Source organism: Pteropus medius, unplaced genomic scaffold, assembly GCF_902729225.1.
Source record: "Pteropus medius unplaced genomic scaffold, Ma_sr-lr_union100, whole genome shotgun sequence".
Lineage (NCBI taxonomy): Eukaryota > Metazoa > Chordata > Mammalia > Chiroptera > Pteropodidae > Pteropus > Pteropus medius.
In genome coordinates, this window is record NW_024349141.1 from 1,064,424 (window position 1) to 1,083,935 (window position 19,512).

At 39.0% G+C, this 19,512-nt stretch overlaps 1 protein-coding gene across 1 annotated transcript in view; it reads left to right on the forward strand.

Moving 5' to 3' along the window:
• CADPS (calcium dependent secretion activator) overlaps nucleotides 1–19,512 on the forward strand; it is a 445,139-nt gene that overhangs the window by 98,102 nt on the left and 327,525 nt on the right. Inside the window, 2 exon segments of the mRNA XM_039880531.1 lie at nucleotides 6,340–6,453; nucleotides 16,419–16,751. Coding sequence (XP_039736465.1) covers nucleotides 6,340–6,453; nucleotides 16,419–16,751 — 447 coding nt within the window.

Consider the following 19,512-nt stretch of genomic DNA (forward strand, 5'->3'; position numbering starts at 1 on the left):
TTGAACATGCAAAGCTTTTGCAGTTTTCTAATGTATTTTTTATTTTTTTAATTTATTTATTTTAATTAGTTTAAAGTATACATTGGTTAGACATCTATATAGTTCATAAAACGATCCCCCAGTTGCTCCCTCCCTCCCCTGACCCTCCACCTAGCCAACATATTAATGCTAATTGCATTCCCTATGCCATGCTCCGCATCCCCATGACTGTCCATTGGCTACCAATATGTACTTCTTTAACACTTCACCCCCCCTTCTCGCAGCCCCAACCCCCCTTTTCCTCTGTCCATCACCAAATTGTCCACTATATTTGTGGGTCTTTTTTTTGTATTAGTTCTTTTTATTCCTTAGATTCTTCATATAAGTGAAATCATATAGTGTTTATCTTTCTCTGTCTGACTTAAATACCTTCTAGGTCCATCAAAGTGATATCTTTTTCAATCCCCTTCCTTTTCATATGTAGTGATCTTGTTTTCTTATCCTTTCAGCCACTCTATCTTTTGGTTGGCACACTTAATTCTTTTCCATTTAAGGTACTTATTGATAGGGATGTAGTTGTTACCATTCTTTATTCCTGTTTTTAATATATGTTTTTCCTTCTTAAAGAAGTCTCTCCAACATTTCCTGTTATACCGGCTTTGTGGTGATAAACTCCTTTAGCTTATTTTTGTCTGGGAAGTTCTTTATCTGCCCTTCAACTCTAAGTGAAAGCTTTGCTAGATAAATTATTCTTGCTTATAGATCCTGGGTCTTTATCCTGTCGAATATTTTTTGATAAGCCCTTCTGTCCTGCATAATTTCTTTTGAGAAATCAGCTGCCAATCTTATGGGTGTTCCCTTATAAGTAATTGTTTTTCTCTTGCTGCTTTTAATATTCTTTCTTTGTATTTAACCTTTGGCATTGTAATTATGATGTGTCTTGATGTGGACCTCTTTGGATCCCTGATTTTTGGAATTCTCTGAGCTTCCTGGGGTTTAATGTCTATTTTCTTCTTCAGGTTAGGGATGTTTTCCATCATTATTTCTTCAAACAGCTGTTAAACATCTTGTTTTTCTTTAATTATGCCAATCAGATAGTTATTTTGACCTTTAATAGTGTCCCATATGCTCCTTAAGTAATTTTTATAGTTTTGGCATCTTATCTCTTGCCATTCTGATTGTGTCCTTGGCTTTCCTGTCCTCTAGATAGGGCGTTTGATCCTCTTTATTCACTTTGTTTATTCCTTTGTTTATTCCATTTAATATACTTCTCATCTCAGATAATGTGTTCATTTCAGACTGGTTCCTTTTTATAATTTCCATTTCCATTTTTATGGTTTTTATTTCTTTGTTGAAGTTCTCACTGAATTTATCTACACTTCTCAAAAGTTCATTGAGCATCTTTATAAACAGTGTTTTGAACTCTGCATCTGTTCGATTACTTGACAACATTATATCTGGATCTCTATTCTATTCTCGCATATGGTTTCTGCATCTTTGTCTTCCCATTTTGGCTGTCTTTCCGTGTCTGTTTCTTTGTACTAAGCAAAACTCCTTAGTCTCCCGGTCTTATTAATATGGATTTGTGAATTAGGTGTCCAGTGGCACAGTCCTGAGAGGGGTTCAGCTGCAGGCCAAATTTAGCCCAAGCTTCTACCCCTCCGGGGCCACCTAAGATTCAGCAAGCAATTCACAGATACTGTGCTAATAGTTGCCTGCTGCCCCCAGTGTGAGTCTAGGTGCTGCTCAGCAAGGAACACCTGACTCACTGAGGATATACCTGGATGTGGCTTGGCTGGGGCTGCGAGTTGGTGGAGTTTCAGGGAATCCTCTGGGCGGAGCGACTTCTGTTATCCAATCTGATGACGTCACAGCTAGGGTGTTGCTGTGTCCTTCACACTGTTAGTGGGGAGAGCTCAACAGGGAACAATGGACACTGCTTGCACTTCTGTACAGAATGAGTCTTACTTCAGCCCTCACTCCAAACATGTCTCCCTGTAGGTCCCTGGTGCCCTCTGCACACACCACAATCAGCACTGGTACTCAGAGAGAGCAGGTCCATCACCACTCACAGGCACAGCCCCTTTAAGAGGCTTCTGTAGCTTCCACAGCCTTCGTTTCACTCAGCCGCTCAGGACTGGGTAGCCCGTGTCCTCGCCTTGTCCTTCCTTCAGCCGTTGCAGGGTGAATTCTTGGATTTCTCCATAGTTGTATGGCTTCTTCATCTAGATCCCAGGTGATTTTTTCTTGCTGCTGCCCCCTGTTTTCATCACAACTTTGATTTGATCGCCAGAGGGATGAACAGAGCCTCTACTATCTATACCATATTTTTCCCTCTCTTAAAATTTATTTTAAATTGTAGTTGACATACAATACTATATTAGTTTCAGATGTACAACGTAGTACTTCAACATTTTATAACTTACAAAATGATAATTACAATAAGTCTAGTAACCATCTGTCACCATATGTAGTTATATTATTGACTCTGTTCCCTTTGCAGTACATTGTATTCCTGTGACTTATTTTATAACTCAAATTTTTATAATCCCTTCCCCTTTTCCACCCATCTCCCCACCTCTCTACCCTCTGTCAACCATCAGTTTCTTCTCTGTATCTATGAGTTTGTTTCTGTTTTGTTTTGTTTTTTTTTCACTTGTTTTCTTTTCTTTTCTTTTTTAGGTTCTACAAATAAGTAAAATCATACATTATTTGTCTTTCCTCTGTCTCATTTATTTTACTTAACATACCTTCTAGGTCTATCCATGTTATCACTCTTTAATTGGGTTCCTGTCTTTTCATTTTTTTGTGTATTTTTTGTATATTTTTGTTTTATGGTTACCATGAGGTTCATTATATCCATCTATATTTATAGCAGTCTATTTTAAGCTGATAGCCATTTAAATTCAATTATATTCTAAAAGCACTACATTTTTTCTCCCCCCTCCACTTTTTATGTTTTTGACAGGTTTTATATCCTTTTGTTTTGTGTATCCCTGGATTATTTATTGTAGTTATAGTTAATTTTGCTACTATTATTTTTTAACATTCATATTAACTTTTTAAGTGGTTGATTTAAGTGACTATTGTATATTTGCCTTTATTGGAGAAATTTTTTCTCATTCCTGTATTTTCTTATTTCTGGTTGTAGCTTTTTCTTTTCTGCATGAAGAAGACTATTTAATGTTTCTTGTAAAGCCAATTTAGTGTTTGTGAACTCCTTTATTTTTTGCTTGTCTGGGAAGTTCTTACTTTCTCCTTCAATTCTGAATGATAACCTTGCCAGGCATAGTATTCTAGGTTGTAGAATTTATTCGAGCACTCTAAATATCTTGTGTCACTTCCTTCTGGCCTGTAAAGTTGATTCTGAGATATCAGTTGAGAGTTTTATGGGGTTTTCCTTGTATGTGACCTGATGTTTCATTCTTGCTGACTTTAAGATTGTCTGCTTATCCTTCAATTTTTGCCATTTTAATTACAATATGCCTTGGTGTGGGTCTCTTTGGGTTCATCTTGTTTGGAATTCTCTGTGCTTCCTGGACCTGGATGTCTGTTTTCTTCCCAAAATTAGTAAAGCTTTTAGATATTATTTCTTCAAATATCTTTTTTACCCCATTCTCTCTCTTCTTCTTGAATTCCTATAATGCGAGTGTTAGGGTGCATGGAGTTATTCCAGAGATCTCTTATAATATCTTCATTTTTTAAAATTCTTTTTTCATTTTGCCGTTCCAATTGGGTGATTGCTACTCTTCTGTCTTCCAGGTTGTTAATCTGTTCTTCTGTTTTAACTAATCTGTTCTTCTGTTTTAACTAATCTGTTATTATCTATTCCTTCTAATGTGTTCTTCATTTCAGTTATTGTATTTTTCATCTCTGGTTCTTTATTACATTTTCTGTCTCTTCGTTGAAGTGCTCTCTCAGTTCCTCTGTTGTACTCTCAAGTTTATTGAGCACTTTTATGAGCATTTCTTTGAATTTTTTATCAGGCAAATTACTTATCTCCATTACATTAGGGTTTTGCTCTGGAGTTTTTTTTCCCCCACTTTCATTTAGGGCAATTTTGTTTGATTTTCTGTGTTTATTCCTGTAAGTTAGACAGTACAGCTATATCTCCCAGTCTTGCAAGTGGTCTCTGTGTAGCTTGTGGGATGAATAGTTTTGGCAGGCTGGCTGTAGTCGAAGTGGGTACATGCGGTGCCTGATGTGTCACCTGACCTGAAGGAGCAGGTTCAGGATGGGGCAGCCTGGTGCGTGTGTGCTTCCTCGCCCTTCAAGCGAGAGTGCCTGATGCAGAGGGAGCTGCTAGGTGCACTCTTAGCATGCCTGTTGCTTTAACTGTGATCAGAGCAGAGTCTGGATAGGGCTGCTTTGAGTCTCACCACCTTACCACCTCTGTCGGTCTCCTAGTGGGACGTGCCTGCTTGCATGCACAGCCTCACTTTACTAGTTTTCTCCCTCTCCTGGGAGTGCAGCTCCTCACATACTCAGCTGTACTCCTCTCAATCCTCAAGGTCAGTCTTACATGCTGTTTCTTGTTGCTTTAATTGTCCTCAGTCAGAGCAGGGTCTGGGTGGGCCTCTCTGCATGCCTGTTTTTCAATGCCTTACTAGCTCCACCCCTTCTCCGGGAAGGTCAGCCTTGCATGCCACACAGCAACGCTCTACTCGCTCCATGCTGAGAAGCCCTGCATATGGGTACTACGAAGTTTTGCTAGCTCTGTACTTTCTTTAGTCGGATACCCCACATGTGTGTGTAGCAGTACCCCACTATCTCTGCACTTTCTGAACAAGGAAATCTTGTGTGGAAGTACTGTAGTGTTTTGCTAGCTCAACGCTCTCTTGAAGAAGGGCAGCCCCACGTGAGCACACAGTAGCGTCCTACTCTCTCTATACTTTCTCTGGACAGTGTATCCTTGCACATAAGTACTGCAGTATTTTGTTAGCTCCATACCGTCTTCAAGCCGGGGAGCCCCTTATGTGTGCAGCCCACTGGGTGCATGAAGCAGCACCCTTTTGTACCCACTGGATCAATCTCTGGGTAGAAGGGCCTCTTGTATGCACACTATGGCACTCTCCTATTTCTGCTGGCTCTAGCTTTAGGAGGGGTGGCTGGGAACGCACCATAGTGCCCTAGAAGTCGGCCAAAGAACCTGGATAGAATCCTGCCTGCTATCCAAGTTCAGGGGAAATGTAAACAATGGTGCTCACCAGTTCCTCCTTCCTGGGCTGTTCCCTCAGCTCCTGGACAGTTCTCACGGTTCTCTGACTTTCTCTATGAAATCAATACCTCTCACTTGCTTGTTGTACACAAGCTGTTCAATTTGCTCCCAGTTGTCTCTCAGGAGGAATTGCTCTAAATACAGGTGTGCGTTTGATGTGTTCTTGGGAGGGCGCATCTGCTGCCGTCTTGGATCCATTGTTGCTTTTTAGTTTGATGTAGTCCCACTTGTTTATTTTTGCTTTTATTCCTTGTACTTTTGCTGTCAGAAAACCATTGCCAAGATGATGTCAAAGAGCTTTTTACCTGTGTTTTCTTAGTTTTATAGTTTAGGGTCTTGCATTTAATTTTTTAATCTATTTTTAGTTAATTTTTGTGAGTGTGTAAGATAGGGTCCAATTGTATTCTTCTGCATGTGACTATTCAGTTTTACCAACATCATTCATTGAAGAAACTATCCTTTCTCCACTGAGTATTCTTGGCTCCCTCGTCAAACATTAGTTGACCATATATGCATCTCTGGGCTCTTAATTCTGTTATATTGGTCTACATGTCTGTTTTAATACCAGTACCAAACTGTTTTGATTACTATAGCTTTGTAAAGCAGGATGTTTCAGACCACTTGAGGGGCCTGTGCAGTGATATGTTTAATATTCATCTCTAAAACAAAACAAAACACAACACAACAACCCTGGTTTGCGGCATTTGCCAATTTCCATGGATTAACTACTCCCACCTTGGCTGATATCTAGCTTCCAATAGGATGCTGCTGAATGTGGAGCTGAGAAGAGACATGATATACTATCCCATTATATATCATTTCCACAGTACAAATACAATAGTTGTAAATAGCCCCCAAAGCACAGATGATAGTAACATGTGGTAAAATAATCAAAAAGCAATGAATTTTTAGTATGTATTAACTTTATTTTTAATAATATTTCTTTAACTGTAATTTATATTATTTTTGAGTAATGGCTGTGTTTAACAGCTGCCTCACAAATTACTGCAAATTTAACAATCAGTTCTCATGCACCTGGACAAGCTGCTCCAGCACACCACTGGCCACACCATCTTCCATGAAAGTAACCATGATTGTCTAGAACAAGTCCTCACTGTCCCCTCTATCTCTGTTTCTTACAGATCAGCAAACAGCAGCTTCAGACAGTCAAGGACCGGTTTCAAGCTTTCCTCAATGGGGAAACCCAAATTGTGGCTGACGAAGCCTTCATGAATGCAGTCCAGAGTTACTATGAGGTAAGACTCACTGTGTAGAAGAATGTAAGACTACTCAGGCCTGGAGTTCAGGGCTTCTGAAGTACTGGTCAGTGGGAACAGTAGCCTCGGCCTCCTACAGGACCATTCTTCCTGAGGCAAAGGGGTTGCTGATTGGTTACAATTTTAAGGAATAATAGCATTTTGTTTGAGGGAACACTATAAATAGAAACTATTGTTTACCAACGGATTTTTAAACCAGGCAGTGTGCTGAGTGCATACAATTTTTTGTTTAATCTTTACAACAGTTTTTAGAGTTGGGTCCTGATATTATTCCCATTTTACTGAGGCCCGGAGAGGTTAGCTCAATTACTCAAGGTCACAGAGCTGTTAAAGTGCCACAGCTAAGACTTGAAGTGAGTCAGGGACATTTTACCACCATGTACACCCTTTCTAAAGGATGTTAACACCTCCTTAGGATAATACTTTCACTATCATCCTTGTTATTTCTATTAAGATGGTGCTGTGAGTTCTTTTCTGCAAGTTAGAACAAGTCAAAAATGCAGAACTATTCTCAGGAGAAAATCTATAAGTGAGAGATTATATCCTGAGTATATCGCAAGTAAATTTTCACCTTTAGACTTCAGAGGTTTATTTGTTACTAAAGTGAATTTGGAATTCCATTAGCCACTTTTAAAATTTTATAATTATTCTTATGTAGTGTGCGTGTTGGCTATCACTGGTACACCATTAATGAAGTGGACATGCCATACCTTCCTAGTGGCAATGTTTAACTGACATGCATATTTTCAAATATGATTATCTAATTCTTGAAAGACATTTTACTTTATATTAATCTATTTTCATGAGAATGAGATATTCTCTGTATTTGGAATCTTATGCCCCAAATGCCTTGCCATTGCCATGGCTAGATTAAAACCATTAGAAATCAACTCCTAAGCACTGAAAAATTTATTTTCAATTGCGATTCAAAGTAGTAACAATTGAATTACTTTGCAAATTTTATTCTTTGCTTCCTTTCTTATTTTAATTATCAGGTAGCAGAGTATTTCAAAACAAACCACTGGTGTTCCTGCTTCCACTCCGGTCCTCAGTAGATGCTTTAACAATGCTAGTTGATCAATTTGGTAAAATTCTCCTTCCTACTTGCGAAAGCAATTGACTACTCCTTTCACAGACAGAGCGGAGCAAGATTACAATTAGATCTTGTAAAAATATTATTGATCCGTTTGCTAATTAGTGTTTAATAGTAAACAGGCTTTGTCTCTGTGATGTTTGCTGGCTTCAGCCACAGATTCATTTTACACGTCATTTCCTCAGCAAAATTTCTATTCGAATTTACTGTAGAAGTTGGGTTCATCTTTATACTTGTCAAATTTAAGCTTCCCTCTCCCTCCATTTTACAAGCAGTATTAATTAATGTCAGTAAGTGTCAAGCTTAATGCTTTATCTGATGGGGTCTAAATTTTCAGTTGAATTTAATGGAGAGTGGAAATGAGATTTAGAATCACAATGATGGTATGGCAGTGAATGACTTGAATATATTTTACAGAAGATCCGTTTATAAACTGCCAAGGAATGAAATTAATTACCCCTTCCCTTTTTTTTCAAGTTCTGAAAGCCAGTTCGACCAGATAGACCTTTATTGATAGTTCTCCATATTTAAAGTCATTCACTAGTTTACAAATTTTGAAATTGCAAATCTTAATTAGAAAGCTCATTTGACTAATGACATAAATTAAAAGAAAGTGTTATTTCTATCTATTAATTAAATTTGAAAATTAGTAGTCATCAATGTGCTAATGAGTCTCTGTAAATTATCATTATATCTATAGTGATCCCAATATTTTCTTCTGTATTGGCCAGTTTGTTTGAAAGGACTTCTTTTAGTCTGGTAGGAATACAGGCATTGAGAAATTACTGAATATTTAATATTGAGATTTAGGTAATAGGATGTGATGTAGAGTATTAATTATTTACCATATTCATTAGTAAAGCTTTAGAGTCTTGAGATTCACGTTTCCTGGAAAGCTTAATCCTCTGAAGCAAAGGTCCTCAATCAAGGGATCAGGATTAACACATGACCTAAGAGAGCCCCAAGTTGATTACCCCTCCCTTTTCCCCTTTCCCTTCACTCTTGGGCAATGGAGAAGCGAGTGTCCTTTCTTCTACCCTATTCTGGAATCCAATTACTTTTCTGTCAGTATCTGTCTTGGTCAGGACTCTTTGGATTACAAATAATAGACACATATTTCAAACTAGCTTAAGCCAAAAATGAGATTTATTTGCTCAAGCAACTTATAAGCTGTGGCTGAATCCTAAGACTCCAAAGATGCCAGCAGGATGAGCATCTTTCTCCACACACCTCAACTTTGCTTTTGTCTGCATTGGCTTCATTCTTAGGTAGGTTCTCTCCATGCTACCAACTTAGCAACCCCAGGAGCAAAGAGAATACATCTTTACTGAGAGTCCCAGAAAAAGGCCCAGGGGTGATTTGGATGAGTGATATGCATCATGTGTCCTTTCTTGAGCCAGTTACAACAGAAGGGGGTGAAACAGACTGGGGAATCTGTCCAAGGACAAATACCTGCTCTAGAGCCTAAGTACAGGCTCAGTCCCACTGGAGCCATTTGAATTGAAAATGCAATGGTTTCCCAATAAGAAATTAGGATATTTTTGACTGGAAGAAGGGAAAATGTATGCTCGTCAGAAAAAGCCCACATATATTCTCTTCCTTAACTCCCTCTGAAACACACACACTCACCCATTATAAAACACCTTCACACATTCCAGTTCACAATGGTAATGCCATTAAGAAAAAAAAAACTTTTCCTCAAAAATTTCTGAGATTATTACACTAGAAAAAGTCAGTTTCGGGTATTTGCATTGTCTTACTAGGGCAAAATGGTCGGTCAACACACTGGCATAGTAAGAAGCAATTTCTATCTGTGCCCGTCCAGCCCAGTCTGAACCCAGATGGCCACCATTAACGGCAAGCTGGTAAGGCCTGAGATCTGAGCTGGGCTAGTTAAAAGGGAGACCGAGGTTCCCTATGGCTCATAAGAGCATATAGGTTAATCTTATTCTTTCCTGGTGGCCCCAATTGTCAAAGCAGATCAAGCAGGGCAGTGGATTAATCCTTTAATCACTTCCATTATGGCTTCGTCGTCTGGGTACTGAGGTGGGTGCTCTGAGGTCTGGCCCAGCAACCCAACCTTTTTCCCACAGTCACAGTCTAAGACATCAGAGTGCCCATCCATTTCTGCATGGCCCCAACATCTTTTCTAACTCTCAGCTCTTTTAAGACAAATGTTTAAAACATAAGCCCTCCCACCCTCCATCCTTACCTTCGCCTCCAAATTCACATGCTGGTCCTGGCATTAGAGAAAATAGATAGATGGGAAAGTTTTACAAAAACTTTCTCACTCAGATCCTGCCTGGAGGGAACCATGGGGCATTTGGTGGGAAGTGAGAGTGTAGAATGGGGTGTAAGCTGTACAAGTATTCATCTGGAACACTGCTGCTGATATCTGGCCTTCAGCCAGTGGAAATGCTCTCATTGGGTTTTGTTTTGTTTTGTTTTGTTTTGTTTTGTTTTTTTGTTTTGTTTTGGGCTGATCTCCTCTAAAAAAAAAGGCCTGGTTAGTTTTGTTGTATCAGACAGAATTCTTTGTTGCTAGCAACAGAAACTGACTGTGGATAAATTAAGCCTCAATAATAATAATAACAGCAACAAATTTTTGTTGTTATTGTTATAAAAAAGAAATAGGCAAGCATAAGGAAAAATAGAAACCAGGGCAGATTGACTTCAGGGAGCCAGGTAGCAGGATATAATGGACACCCTATCATTGTTATGAATCTACTCCAACCCTATTTCATTCTTGTGCCAACCCACTGTGAATCTGAATTCCAGAAGGGGAAGCATGATTGGCCAAGCTCAGGTCCCAAACCAGTGCTTGGCTAAGGAAGGACAGGTTTCATAATTGAAGTCCCACCGAAACTGTATAATGACAAAGAAGTTCTTGGACTGAGGTGCTGTTATCAGAAAAGGAGGGATGGTTGGCAGGCAAAAAGGCTGGTGTCCTCTGCACAGGGTGACATATTTTGTTTAATCTTTATGATTGAACTTTTTTTTTTTAATCTAAGAAAAGTAGCAGTCAGGTCACACCTGGCTATTTCTCTGACATGAAGCTATATATTTTCCACTATGCAAAACCACTATAACTCCTCAGTGACCTTAAAACAAATATATCCCTAGGAGAAAAGTAACTATCCATTCTAAAGGCATTCATTCTTGTGAGGAGAGACAGGAAAGGAAGGTCAGAGGTCAGAGTGGTTAGAAGGATGAGCTTAGTGTCCAAAAGATGCGGGGTTGGATTCTAATTCGACTGTCCAGTGGCTTTGGGAACCAGCCAAGTCTGAGCCTCAGTTTCTGTAATAGGACCTTTCTTACATAATTGTTTTCATGGTTAAATGGTACACACACACACACACACACACACAACCTCATTCTAAATCTAGCACCTGGAAAGTGCCATTATGAATGAATATATTAGAGTTAGAAGGGGAAAATGGGGGTGTGGTGCCCATCTTCTATATGTAAATAATAGGAAATAATTGAAAGTTGATAGAATCAGTTTACTTCCTAGTTTCTGGGCCGGGGCTTAGGATAAGGGAGGTGCAAGGTCAAGGCAGGAGAAAGGGACAGAGAAAGGGGAAAGGAACTGCTTTTGCTCCTAACTTACCCCCACCTACCACAGGTCATGGCCCTATATCTGCATTTGAAGTTTGCCTCAGGATGCCTTACTTTTTGGTGAGGAATGTATTTAATATCCATAGGTACATTTTATTTATTTATTTATTTATTTTTTAGAAATTAACATACTTTTGTCCTCAACAAAGGTAAATTTTGTATTTTTTCCACATAGAAAGAGAGACCTTAAGTGATTATGAAAGTAAAACATGCAATTATAAAACTAGACAATGTAGGAAACAATCTAAATGAAATGGTTAGAAAAATACCTGTCATTCCATCATCTTAAACAACCATTATTAAATTTGAATACATATCTTTTCAGATATTTTAATGTGTCTATACACGTAAAGATAGCTATTTGATTTCCATATTAAGATGGAAAATATTAATAACCTACTTGTTTTGTTAGCACAGTGGTTTTCAATCTCCTTCCTACCTCTGCAAAAAATCACACATATGACACTCTCATTAGTAGAATGTTTTACTACCCATGATGTTCTCAATCCAGGGTCATGCTCCCATCCAATCCCACCTCACCACTATTATTGGAAGTCTCTGGTTTAACAATATATAATGGACATCTTTTTTTTTTTAATTTTTATTTTTCAATTAGAGTCGACATTCAATCTTATTTTATATTAATTTCAGTTGTACGCATAATGGTTAGACACATATAATTTACAAAGTGATCCCCCCAATTAATCTAGTACCTGCCTGATACCATATATAGTTGCTACAATATTATTAACTATATTTCCTATGCTGTGCCACCTGATAACCATACATAGTTGCTGCACTATTATTAACTATATTCCCTATGCTGTGCTTCATATCCTTGTTACTATTTTGTAACTACCAATTTGTATTTCTTAATCCCTTCACTTTTTTCACCCAGCCTCCCAACCCCCTCCCATCTAGCAACCATCAGTTTGTTCTTGTATATATGAGTCTGCTTCTGTTTTGTTTGTTCATTTATTTTGTTTTTAGATTCCACATGTAAGTGAAATCATATGATATTTGTCTTTCTCTGTCTGACTTATTTCATTTAGCATAATATTCTCTAGGTTATCATGGACATCTTTTGATGCTAATGAAAAAATATTATCTTTTTTCATGGCTTCATGATAGTCTATTAAAAAATAATAACTTCTATGACATTCTTGTAGTAGGCACTATGCTCACCAGTTTACACACATTATTTCATTGAATCCTTACCCAAATCCTACAAGGTAAGGAAGTTAGGATTCCCATTTGAGAATTGAGGAAACTAAAGTCTCAAAATATTAACTTGCTCAGATTTCAAAGTTGCAACTGGTAGAATCAGAATTTGATCCCAGGCCATCTGACACCAGAGCCTGCTCACTGTTATCCACGTGACATTCATTAGTAGCAGGTTGTTGTGATTTTTTTCAAAAATCTTATTTACTCTAACATCTAGGTCTTTTTCCTATTTACGTTGGAATGATATGCTTTTGCAGACCAGAAAAGGACCTGTCTTGATTTCACAGCCTGTCAGCAAGAAAGTGGGAGCTGGGCCAGCTTTACCCTACGTCATGCACAGTCATTAAGTACTGATGTGCTTATGTGTTTCTAAAACAACCTTGAAGTTGCTTGGCTCTGGCGACTGATGGATGAAGTCGAGTCACTAAATTGACTGCCCTTCTCCATTCCATATTTATTTGTTTATCTTCCACCTCCCATTATGACCTATCTGGAAGTTGGCAGAGGAGTAGGAGGATTTATGGATGTACCGCATAGAACTGTGCCCGGGGAAGAAGTCTCTTGCGACAGCCAACAACAAAACAAAATAAAAAGACCAGATAGAGCTCCCAGTACAAATGACTGTCAAGGGTGGTTTTAGAGGCACAGAAACACATCGGTACTCAGTGGCTGCATTCATTACAGGGCGAGGCTGGCCTAGGCCCCACTTCTCTTCTGACAGACTTAGAAACCAAGACAGATGATGTGCCTGAAAAATTAGTTTTCTGCTGCCACCTTTTCTCCTTCTGGCTGTCATGCCCCCTTTTGGCAGTTCATCTGTGCTGTCTCCTCAATCTTTGGCCTTTTTCCTCCACACTCTTGACATTCCACTCTTCTCTCCTCATTCGGGGGCCTGGCAATCATATTTTACTTCTGGGCAGATAAAGCCCTCTACTTTTTAAAGTCCTTTCAGTTTAATCCTCATCAAAGAAGACCAGCTGGATTAACCCCATGTGACAGTGAAAGAGAGTGAAGTCGATAAAGTATAAGTGATTTGTCTGAGGTCATCCACTAGTAGTTCAGCAAATATTTATTAAGTGGTCACTATAATAAATATTTGATTCCTACAAAGGGAGGAATTATGCAAAGCAGATGATGTGTGGAGGGTCTAGGAGTTAGCTGGCCAGTTATGGCCGCCATCTGGGACCAATAGACTATCTAGCCTCAGTCAGTTGTTTCAAGAGCCCAGTGTATAGTGCTTGCTTGTTTCCCCTTTGCCTTCTTGCCCCCATCTAGATATAATGTCATAGGGTCTCTACTTTGAGAAGTCTGTTTTGTCCTTATTCATTCGCTCATTCAACATAGTACCAACTGTGTGCCAGGCACTGTCTTAGATACCTGGAAGAAGTAAGAGGGAAAAACAGTTACAACTCCTGTCTTCCTGGGACTCAGATATTAACCAAAGAGTCACAAAGATAGATGACAAATGGTAGCTATGGAAGGACTTTGGGGAAAAGGAATGTGGTGCTGAGGATTTATAACTGGGGCCTGCCTCAGTTTTATGGGGCACTTGATATGGACAAATGAGGAGGACAGTATGGCTTCATTGTTAATCGAATGTTTCCAAATCACCCCTAATGTTCATGAGAGCTGAAAATGAAGAATTAACCCCTTTGTATCCCTATCACCATCAGCAGTCACCTGTACCCAGCTAGGCTCCCTGCCAATTCTATTGGCCCCTTTCAAGTCTGTTTTCCACATTAAAGGGATAATAAGAACTTGATTGCATCATATCCCAGTGTAAAATATTCAGTGGCATCCCAGTGTCCTTGAAATGAAGACCAACATACTGAATGTGGCTTCCCATCTGGCCCCTTCCTTCTCACCTCATGTGGATCACTCCTCTACCCCTCCTTGCCACAGCCACACTGGCTTCTCCTCAGATACTCAGTGTCTTTATACATATTGTTTCCTCTCTCTGAAATACTCTCACTATCTCTTTACCTAACCATCTGTCACATATCATCCCAAAAGAGTTTTCCTGCAGGAAGTCTTTCCTGACTACACATTAGAACAAATTCCTAGTTATAGGCACCCATGGACACCTGCGCTTTCCCTTGAGAGCACTTGTCCCAGATTGTAATGATATTTGGATGAGATTATTAAGATGATGTCATGAAGGCATCATTTTCCTCACTACTGTATCCTTGGCACCTACTGAATGCCCAAAGAAAGGAAAAATTATTTCATAAAGAAGAGTATAAATATTACAGCTGGAGGACAAACCCAAAATTTTATAGTTCAACTCCCTCAGTGTACAGATTAGAAACTGGAAACTTACCCACAGTCACACAGCAAGTTAACGGCAGAGGTGGCCTGGGACCATAGTTTATAGCTCCCGCGACAATGCTGTACTGCCTCTCCATAAACTTCCTCTAGTTGCCTCAAAACTTTAATGTTGAGATCTAGATCTAAAACTGAGACACAATGTGTTAATTAGATGGAGAAACCATCTGTATTGAGCATTATAGATGAATTCTTTTCAGGTGAATTCTTTAGCTCATTAAGGCTCATAAGACCTGAGGATTCATTTGAAACTTTTTTTTCCAAAACTGGTTTTTAAACTCTAAGGTCTCAACTGAGTACCAGTTCCCAGGCACAGACAAGCGGGCCATGGCCTCTAGCCTGTAAATCAAACCCTCAGCCCTGTTTTCTAAATGAGTTCATTAAGTCAGCAAGAAATGGAGGCCACCTTTCTAATATCTATCCTCTCCAAGGAAGGCTTTGTGATGAAGCAGGAGGCAATGAGATGTACTGCAAACAAAACCGTCTCATGGCCAACAGGGGCATGTCCTGATAACTGACAGAGAAATAAACGTTTGTTCTGCCTCCGGAAGGTGATTTATGCACCTTCTGAAGTGTGACCAGGGCACAGCTCAAAAATGTCAGATGTTTCCTCTCTGTGAATATGAAGTAGCAGCTTCACCGCCTTGTATTACACCCCAGAATCATGTAGTTTGTGTAAGCTTTCAAACGATGAGCACTGGAGCAAAAGTAAATTGTTCTTAATGGATGACTTGGTCCCAGGACCCAGACAGCACTAAAAAAACAATCCAGCTTCCTCCACCAGCCAGAAAAGGTTCTCCAGCAGGCAGGTGAGAACCCTGGGGAAGGAAGAAACCAGGACAAAATCAAAAGACCACACATTTGAGTCATCAAGAGCAAGTCCCTTCTCCTCTCTGGAGTCTTAGTTTTCTGCCTACAAAATGGACTGAATATAATGCCTACTTTCTACGTTCACTCACTCTCAAAGTGCCAGGCTCTCTACTAGGGACAGATAATATTGCGGGGAATAAGAAGGACACAGTCTTCGCCAATGTGGAGTTTACATTTTGGAAAGGGAGACAGACGTTAAATACATATTTACTTGATACTTCAATTTCAAGTGTGATGAGTATCCTTGAGAGGATAAAATGAGGTACAAATAGCGTTTAACATTTAATTTCTATGTGTCAGATACTTTACATATAATAATAATAATAATAACAATAACAACAACCACCACCACCACAACAACCCATAAAGCTTTAATCCGGGCTACTTTTTAAAGTGCTTTTAATATGTTAACTCATTTAATCCTCTTTTTAAAATACCTGTGATGTAGAGACTACTATTATCTCCATTTTATAGATGAGAAAACTAAGGTACAAAGAGATTAATTTGCCAAAAGAAACACAGCCACTAAGTGGCAGAGAAAGAACCCAGGCAGTCTGAACTCAAAGTCTATGTACTACATGCTGCCTCTCGGGAGATTAAATGCCATTTAGTCCTAGCAACAACCTGGCAAATACTGTTATTCTCATTTTGCTGATTTGGACACAAAAGCGAAAAGGGTAAGTGACTACTCAGTTTGCACAACTAAGAAGCAGTGAGGCAGGATGTGGCCACTCTGGTGCTCCCTGTGATGCCTATGAGCCGGTATCTCCAGGGCCGACTTTCTGATGTCTTTCCTGGCCCTGTTCTTGCTCAGGTGTTCCTGAAGAGTGACCGTGTGGCCCGCATGGTACAGAGCGGGGGCTGCTCTGCCAACGACTCGCGGGAGGTCTTCAAGAAGCACATTGAGAAGAGAGTGCGCAGCCTGCCTGAGATTGACGGCCTCAGCAAGGAGACCGTGCTGAGCTCCTGGATGGCCAAGTTTGATGCCATCTACCGTGGGGAAGAGGATCCCAGGAAGCAGCAGGCCCGGATGACGGCCAGCGCAGCCTCCGAGCTGATTCTGAGCAAAGAACAACTCTACGAGATGTTCCAGAACATTCTCGGAATCAAGAAATTCGAACATCAGCTACTGTACAATGCCTGCCAGGTAAGTTGCCTGTCACCTGGGCCTGGAGCGGTGAGTATGCAGGGCCACATTATGAATTCCCTGTGCCCTGGGTACTGTTGCCTTCTTAGGCTATTTCTTGATTTAAAAAAAAAAAATTAAAAACTCTATTTTATAACTGCATTGGTAAAAATTGAATAAAATTCAGGCTAGATTATATTCATGTTTTTCTTTGAATTTTAAAAGAAATTAAAACACTTTTATGAGCTCCTGAAAGATTCATGGGCCTTAGGCACTGTGCTTATTGTGTCTAATCGGTAAATCGACTCTGTGAATAAAGCCTGGCTCCCATATGTCGAAAGTCTTAATAGATCAAAATAATAATTGTTTTAAAAAGATTGTTTTGCCTTTACAATAGGTGATATTTACCAGTTGAGGGGCTTTTACTTCCTCAACTAAGGAGACAACTGGACTTAGCACCTATCAAGAGTAATTATTTAAAGTAAAAAGCTTCCAGGCCTGGGTATATCATACCCATATATTAGTTACATCATGAGTGTGGTCTGAAGGGGCTAGCTGAGGCTCTGCTTGGACCCACTCTAAAATATGCTTATATATCTCTGGATCAGTGGTTGGGGGAGTGAGGTACCCTAGATTTTCATTTCCTGTCAACAGTTCTATTATATATTCATTCATTCAATAAATATCTATTGAGTGCCTATTTGCAGTCTCTACAGATTTTACTGATTGTCACTTGAGAGTACTTTTTAAACATACATCTCTAAGCCCCAACTCTAGAGATTCTGATTCTGCATTCTCAGGGCAGGGCCCAGGAATCTGCATTTTAAAATAGAACCTCCCTTCCTGGTAATTTTGCTGACCTTCCCCTCCTTAGAACCATTAGAGAAATTCAGCTGTGCCCTGGTTTCCCTGCATCAACCAACTCTGGCCCTAAGGTGGGTTAAATGAAGACACAATAGTATATTGGCTAAGATTTGCGCCTTGCTTAGAATCAGACAGACCTAGGTTAATCTTAATATGACCCCTCACTAGCTCTGTGGACTTAGGGAGTTAATTAACCTCCCCACCTGTGAACTTGGGATGAAACTGTTATAAAGATTCAGAGTGCATAGAACCCAGAGCAACATGGGTACTTTATAAATGGTGGCAGTTAAGATATATTATACTCCACTGGAAGAGATAAAATGTCAACAGTCAGTAGCAGAACAGGGCCACAAATGTTTAACATAAGAACTACAGAATTTTGAGGCTGACTTCTCTCCGCCTCCATGGCTACCTCCTAGTTCAAGGCACCAACATCTCTCACCTGGGTGATCACACTGTCTACTCAATTGGTAATACGGCCTCCTCTCCTGCCCCTGATAATGTACCCAGCACACACAGCTGGAGTGATTATCTTAGAAAGTAAACTGGATCGTGCCAGTCCTATGCCTAAACCTTTCAGTGGTGTCCTATCACCCTTAGAATGGCATCCCAACTCTTCACCAAGGCTTGAGACAGTATATGAACCAGCCCTGCTCATGCCACTTTCCCCACATGCTTACTCGCTGGCCTTTACATTTGCTCTCCCTTCAGCTTACAATGCTCTTTGCCATGTCCTTGGTGTGAGTGGCAGCAGTTTATGTGTATTTTCTGTCCTTGCTCAAACATCAGATCATTGGAATAAATCCATCACTATGCCATTTCTTATCTTTGTGTTTTTGAATTTGTTGGATAACACTTATTGCCCAGACCACATTACTATTTTCCCCTAAAAAATCAATTCGACTCATATTTTCAAAATTTCTTCCATGAGTTAAAAAAAATACAATAACATAAAAGAATAATGTCCTCTTTCTCAAGAATAAGGATTGTCTCTTAGCTAAAAGAATTATAATAAATATAAAAGTACTTCTTAGGATAGGAATACTTAAGGCATTTATTATTACATTCTTTTCTCACACCTACGTCTGATTATTACTTTAGGGCTTCACTTCAGGAGAAATTAGTACAAAGAATATGTGCAAGTAATTCACAAAAGAAAAAAATACAAATGAATTCTAAATATATAATTATTTTATATTCCATGTCTTTAGTAATCTGAGTTATATAAGTAATTGGCAAACAACAAAAGTATTTTAAAAAGAAGATAACAATGGAAATGTTAATACATTGCAAATGTTATAGAAATGGGTATTCTTATAACTGACCGTTGGCATAATTTATTATTCTAAACTTTCTATGGAGTAGTCTATTAATTTTTAGCAAAACACCTTTATAATGGGCAGATCCATTGACCAAGCAGGCTCTACTTTTAGGAATTTGTTATAATACTCAGAGGTGTATGCAACAGTGTAAGTCCAAAGATGTTCATTGCAGCATTTCATATGACAGTGAAAAAGTGGAAACGAGTTTAATTCCCAACAGTAGGAGATTAATTAGAGTTTGGTTTAACCGCACTAGAGAATACTCTTCAGCCAATAAAATAATTGTTGAAAAAGAAAGCTACCACATGGGAAAATGTTCACTAGCTATTGTTAAGTGAGAAATCAAGCTATAAAACAGAGTATGAAAGTATAATTCCATTTTCATGAGAAAAGTACTAGATGGGTGAAAAACAAAATCTTAACTGTGCTTATCTTTAAGGCTGGCATCATAGTTGATTTTTATTATTTTCATTTGTTCTTTTCTATGTTTCCAAATTTTCTGCTTTAAGCATATAGATATCTTGTAAATGGAAGCAGATAACAAAAATCTCAACAAAGAAATTATCAAAATTACTTATTTTACTTATTTAATATTT